The following is a 6,890-nucleotide window of genomic DNA, read 5'->3' on the forward strand; positions in this document are numbered from 1 at the left end:
ACCACCACGACTTCCTCAAGTACAGTAGGGATTTAGCCAATGATGTTTACAGTACAAGATTTGGCTACCTCATGAATAACTGAATATTCCCAGCCTTTTCCAATGGATGCTTCTTCCATTTCCCATCACACTACTCCCACCACATGCCATGTTTCAAAGTATGAGTTAAGAAAGGCAAACAGAAATGGAACAAGAAGAGGCAGCTTCCTGGTTAAATGCACTGTAGATCTAATTGCTTTGATATTAAATCTCTGAGCCTGAGAAGCCCAGGCACACTTTCCAGTACAAATGTGCTTTTTGGATTCAAGTGGGAACAGAAACACTTATTTGGCTCCTACTTCAACTTTAAGTCTCTTCTGGTAAAACAAGACAAAAAAAAAATAAACCCAGAATGCACAGAAAAGACAAAAACAAAACACAGAAGAACAATTCCCAAAAAATATACAGATTAAGGATGTGCAGACCGAGTCTGATGGCTTTTCTTTTTCCCCTCATTGTAAACACTGATGTTGCAGAAGGTTGCAGCTATTTCTAATACCTTTGTGGGCCCTGCCAGCAGTTGGCATGCTTGGATTCGAACCAGATCAGAAAAAAACAGATGTAACACATTTGACAGCTTTGTCTTCAGGGACTTTTGTACATTTTGATATTATGACACATTTTGAGAAACCCAACTCTGGGAAGAGAACCAACCAGGATCACCTGGCAGGAGTCAGGCACAGAATTAAATATGGAGCCTACAAAGCAACTGACGTGCTTAAGCATGGGGTTTGTAGGTTTGTACAAGCACCAGTAGGCATTGCTGCCCTAGAACACCTGAAATCCCAACTCAAAGAACAAGACAGAACAAAAGGAAACAAAAAGCCCCCAACCAATGCCACCTGATTGCCTTTTCCGGTGAGTTAGCAGTAACAACAAAACACAGCTGAAGTTAGAGACCAAATCTCTCTGCAATGAAAAGGCTCCAACTCTGGACCAATCAACTGTAAAGAACAGTAAAAAAACCAAACATCTCTGAAGGATTAGAGTCCCTCTGTATTTCAGAAACTTCCACTTGCTTCTCACTGCAAGTTGTGGAAATGCATCCAAAACTCTTGGGTCTTCCACATACAGACAAGGATGAGGAGAAAGGGAGCCAAGATTGTAAAACAGTTTGGCACAAAACTCTCCAAGTAGACACATGTATATTTCTCTCTCACAAAAGGCACACATTTGGTTTCCTATCAATAACGGGAAAGATGGGATGTCATACCCTGTTACACACACAAGATTATTAACAACTTCACAAAAAGGCATTTGACTATGCTGCATCTTCCTTGTAGTTGCTTACGACACGTTAACCCCACAAACCTCTCCAGAACATGGCAGATTTGTCCTCAGCATAGACTCCTTCGTCCCTTTGTACAAACCAGAGCACAGGGAAATGTCTTTTTGTGTAGCAATTGTTTTTTCCACATGTACACAGCAGGAACAGTATAAATTAGGGAGGTTAAAGATATTGCAATATTAGTTCTTTTTCTCCAAGTAATTTGAGGGCACCCAGCCTTTGAATGGCTTCACACCATTCATGATCTGGCAGTACCACCAGCCATTTGGGTTCCTTTCGAGGACCTCCATGCAGACACCTTCCTGAAACCCGGCAGTCTCCTCATCCCCTTCATAGTCTGCGATGGAAACATAGATGTCCTTGAGATTGTTGTGGATGAACTGGGATTTCTCAATGGGCTTTGGCCTGACTGTGGACACAGGAATCCCATTCCTCTGGGTAGGGAGGTTGGAGGTGGTCTCTGAGCCCTCTGTACCTGACCGCTCAGGCTGCTTTCCCTTTGCATCACCAGGCTGTGACCATGCATTGCTGAAAGAGGAATTCCGACGGACGGTCCTAAGATGATCTGTAGCTGTTAAGGACTCATTTCTGCGCAAGGAGCACGACAGGTTGTTATCCTTTGGTGGTGGAGACACAAACACTGACTGTGGCCGGACTGCAAGTTGCCTCACACCATTCCTCATTTTGACTGGCCCTGATGGTTTTGAAAAACCACCAGGAGGTTTACTTGGGATGGGTGGTGTTGCACGTTTGCTCTGGTTGATGGTGTTCAAAGCCTGAACCCTCTTTTCTATCTTCTCTAAACTGTTTGACTTGTTTTCATTTTTCCTGTTCCTGGCAAATGAGGCATCAGTCTCTGCTGATGTGGTTTCTCGCTGGTTATCAGGGAGAGCCAAATAATGGGAAGGAGCCCAGCCTTCCGTATCTCCATATTTCAGGTACCACCATCCACTGGCTTGCTTTTCTAGCACTTCCACTTCTACTCCTGCTGGGAAGCAAATTTCAGAATCCTGTACCTTTTGGTATGAGTCAGTGGTCACATAGAAACGTCTAGAATCATTTTCTTGCTCAGTTTTGGTTTGATGGCTAGAGCAGAAAATACCATGGGAAGGAGCTGTAATGAGATCAGCTGAGCTCCTCCTAACAGAATCATCTTGGTTCTCAGAGGCTGTGTATGGAGGGCTCTCGGACTCTTCACTTCTTGAACCTTTAAGTCCACCTCTGAGTTGCCCAGTTGGCCTCAGCTGACGCCTTAAAGTGCTGATATCCATCTTTTCTTGGCTCTGAGAGTCTGTCTTGTTCAGGAAGGGTTTGGGCCTAACAATTGGCTTCGCTCTGATCGAAGGACTCTGCCCAGGCTCTTTCTTAATGAGTGTTCTTGACATGCTACGTAAGCCAACATCTGAAGCTGACCTTGGTTTTGTCTCCTCGCTCCTGGAATAGTGACATTTTCCAAGATCAGGCTGAATGTTTTTGTCCATCTTGAGCTTCACAAGTGATGATTTAGGAGAGCTGGAGCACGGAGAATTCCTTCGGATCAAGGAGAGAGAGGAGCTTTTCTGAGAATCAGAGTCTCCACTAGATTCCTTATTGGACAAAGCATCTTCCACGTAACGCCTGAATCCCTCATTCTCATAGATGGTCTCTTCCTCGTGAGCAATATCTTCTGAAGACTCTCCTACTTTGAACTTTGCTTTCTGAAGCGATGACACTGGAGAGGGCTTGAGGGGCTGAAACAGACGTTTTTCAGGAGTGCCCTCTTCACGATTACTTTCACTCACTTCACACTCTGTGTCGAAGCCAAAGGCAGGCACATCATACTCAGGTTCTTCGTATTTCAGCCTGTGGGGAGAGTCCTGGGTATCTCCTGAAGAAACTGTTGCAGGAGTTGTTCCTTCTTCAGGGTCTTTTGGTTTACTGGGAGGTGCTGGGGGAGGAACTTTTGGGCGTGTTAAAGTACTGGTTCTTCTGTTTAAATTCGGCTTCTTCCTCTTGTCAATGTAAGATGCTGGAGCCCATCCTTCCTTCTCTCCAATCTGCACGTACCACCAGCCACCAGAATTCTTTTCTATAACCTAGGAGATGACAAGGAACATGTTACTTAAAAATCTCAACCAACTGCTTTCCACTCCTCCCCTTCCAATCCAGACTTCTGCAATAGTCTAATATTACAATTTTTCCAGCCGCACTGTTAAGGCTCACCTCTGCTTTTTGTCCTCCACGAAAGCTTATGCCATCAGAGATACACGACTGGAACTCTGCAATGGTGTAGTATTCCACTTCCACGGAGGGTGGCTCTGGTGGTTTGGGCAACTGAAAACCCTACAGCAAATAGGAAGTTTTGTTCATGCAAACCAAAGCAACAGCAGGCTGAACAGCAGTATAAAAAAAATATTTGCTTTCATTCACTAAAACTCTTCCTTCTTCCTGTGCTACTTCCTAATGATAACTTCCCAGTTCTCCAGAGTGGAAGCTGATATATTGAGATGGGCCACAGGAGAGAAGCCTTTCAAAATATGCACTGTTCATGCCGCCTTCACCAGCTATTAAAACTGTGATAATCTTTACCTGAACAGTAAAACATTTTACTGATGGGCCATAAAGTGCGACCTGCCATTCCAGTCACAGTAACAACAGCCCATTTACTCTGAGAACCCAGAAAGACTCAGTTCTGGATGGCTTGTCACAGCTGCAGAAAATTGCATTGCAAAAGGCCTATAATAGATTCTGCCAATCAAATATACTACTTTAAAAGGTAATCCTAATGAATTAATGCTCTTAATCTGATGCTTGATTTTTAAACTATCTGAAATAGTCAGTGATATAAGCTGCTGGGCATCTGTTGCAGCAAGAAACGAGGATAATATCATAAACCCCTATGAAGAGCTTTGCTCAGCTAAAGTGATAGGAGAAAGAACTTTACTATAGGATCAAAAGATTCCAGTTTCTCTCCATAACAGAGACCCAGAACCTCTACTCAACCTACATTTAAATTGCATAGAGGCTTCACAAGAAGCAGGACACTGCTATTTACAGCCATGCTGGCAGCATACCAAACTCCTCTAAAAGCTAAGTGCCTTTACATTAAGCTGACACAATTTAGAGTTTGGTACAACTATTTTTAAGGTGATAAATGGGACAAGAGTCCTTTCAAGAATTACAGCACTGAAAGCTTTTCAGATTAGCACATTGCCCATCTACACAACAACAAGATGATGACGAAGCTTCACAGCTTCTGCACTTCACTGCTTATGGTTCTACCACAAGAACTGCAGTATGTCAGGATCTCTTGAACACAGGTCAGACCTGTCACAAATAGACACAGGACAGCAAAACCACAAAGTGATCCCAGACCATTAATGGCAGAAAGGCAAATTACATACTGTACTTTATTCACAGGCTCCTCCATTTCCAAGATATCCTCATGGTAACTAACAATTCGTGTTTCATCACACCCAGCATGTGGCATTTCATAGAGAATGCACCTTAGGAACCGTGTCTAACAATGTTGTAATTGGATGTTTCTGCACTATAAATGCTGAAATACAGCAGAAGTGCAGCATAATAAAATGCCTTCAAATAATAGGATGGTTTGGATTAAATGAAGATAATTGGAAACAGCAGACATGTTCATATTTCACATACATTATCACTGTTATTTTTAGCATGGGATTAAGTGTAGTAGTCTTGCCAAAACAAAGTCTAATTGAAAATAATGCAAACAGAAATAGGAAGAAAATGTTAATAGGTTATTCATATCGTTTAAGAAGCACCTCAGGTGACACAGAAAAAGTCACATACTGCTCATAAAGTGTACAGCACAAATTAAATACTACATATTGCATAGTTATAAACAAGTTATTAGCATGACTTTTGTGCAAATAGACTACTGAGTAGTTCCTATCTGAAGATGACAGTCCTAATGTCACATTTGTCCAAGCTTCCAGAATTCTAGCTTTGAGGATAAACAACAATGGGAGGTCTCATTCCTGTAGCACACATCTATATGATCCATATGATCCCAAGTCACTTTAAGCATACACAAGAGTGAAGCTTAGCCACCTCAAAGATGGTAGCAATTAAAGGAGGGGAGACATTTCCAGTTGTTAAAAGAAAGAAGGTCAAAAAATCCCCTCTGGGCTAAAGATACCCAGAGCAACTTTAAACCTTCCGAGTTACCCAAAAGGGGTTTAAGGCACAGGACACGTTAGCTTTAGGATATTCTCCCTTCAGTTCAATACTTGCTTAGTTGGGGCAACATGTTGAAAAACAGAAATCCACAATTAATATCAGGACATCCAGAGGTCTGCTCAATACTTAAACAGCAAAATGAACTGGCATGCAAATAAAGGATCTCTCAAATGTCCCCCACACCTCATATATCTGTACAAACTCTCATGAAGCACCCACACACCTACCCTACTGGTAACATATCATAAACCAATACAAACCAGACTGGATTCCCTTCGTGGAGGTGGCCTTGTTCTTAGATTTGGAGAACCTGAGCAGGAAAGCGAAAAGGAAGAGTTTATTTAACTTTGGAAGTACTGCTAAACACAATTTTTTAGCAGCTCTTTGCTGTTAGAGAATATTAGAAGTCAGTATTTGCAATATTTAAGGCATCTCTATGAAACAAGATAGGAAACTATGAGGGTATATTAGAAATACCAAGGTAGCTTAGCTATTCATCTCAGCTAAGCCAGCAAATTTAAGAGGAAATCACTGCCAGAAAATAGTGGATTGTATTTTCTGCTGGAACTGACCAGCTCCACTGGAGACCGGCCAGCAAAGAACTGGCCTAATACCTAGTTTCCCCCCCAGCAGTAAAAATAATCCACTAAATTAATAACACTCACACTGTCCTCTATCATAGTATCTTGCCATTGCTTGCACAGACTAGAGTTAGCATCTGCATTTTGCAGATGGAGGAGTAAAAACATCAGAGCAACTTGCCCCCATGAAAACAGCAGAACAAATGCAAGAGAAGACATAGGTGGTTTCCTTTAACATACCATCACATCATCTGCATTACTGGGGGTGGGGAGCACATTTTAGAGTGTTCAAAAAGAAGTTACTTTCTCTGGGAAAAAGAGTAAAAGTAAATATGTATTGGCTAAGACAAAGAAGAAACAGCCAGCCCTTGTAGAAAGTGAAGTTAAATTTTACCACTACTAATGAAGGACCATGTCCTGGAGTCCCTGCAGATCTACAGACAATGGAGAGATCTGCTCATGCGTACCCAGCTATAAGGCCAGGACACATGGGACCTTAGCTGACAGGCAATGCCAGCACTGAAAGGTAGAAAATAACAATTCATTGCAAGATAGTGTAAACCCAGACGACTTTACTGCCTTACTTATTTGAGCTCTTTGTGGTGCTATCCTTGCTATGGCTGGAGATCCCTGGGCCAGTTTGGAAGCCTGCTTGTCTGGGGTCATCATGGCATTGCCATTAGAGTCATTGCACAGGATGGGCAAACTGATTTCCTTCTTGGTAATATGCGTTTCTGCCATCTCATTTTCTGCTTGAGTTTCCTTGTCAGTGGATGATTTCTTGTTCAGCA

General features: G+C 42.4%; 1 protein-coding gene across 1 annotated transcript in view; it reads right to left on the reverse strand.

The window, feature by feature from the left end:
• Positions 1-1,023: 1,023 nt before the first annotated feature.
• Positions 1,024-6,890, reverse strand: part of SH3PXD2A (SH3 and PX domains 2A) — a 44,590-nt gene continuing 38,723 nt past the window's right edge. The window contains exons 7-10 of the mRNA XM_010184746.1: positions 6,684-6,890; positions 5,779-5,828; positions 3,530-3,649; positions 1,024-3,402 (exon numbers count right to left, since the gene is read on the reverse strand). The exon at positions 6,684-6,890 is cut by the window's right edge and continues 164 nt beyond it. Of these exons, the coding sequence (XP_010183048.1) occupies positions 1,507-3,402; positions 3,530-3,649; positions 5,779-5,828; positions 6,684-6,890 (2,273 nt within the window). The 3' untranslated portion in view covers positions 1,024-1,506. The remainder of the gene's footprint in view (positions 3,403-3,529; positions 3,650-5,778; positions 5,829-6,683) is intronic.

Source organism: Mesitornis unicolor, unplaced genomic scaffold (genome assembly GCF_000695765.1).
Source record: "Mesitornis unicolor isolate BGI_N332 unplaced genomic scaffold, ASM69576v1 scaffold23035, whole genome shotgun sequence".
NCBI lineage: Eukaryota > Metazoa > Chordata > Aves > Mesitornithiformes > Mesitornithidae > Mesitornis > Mesitornis unicolor.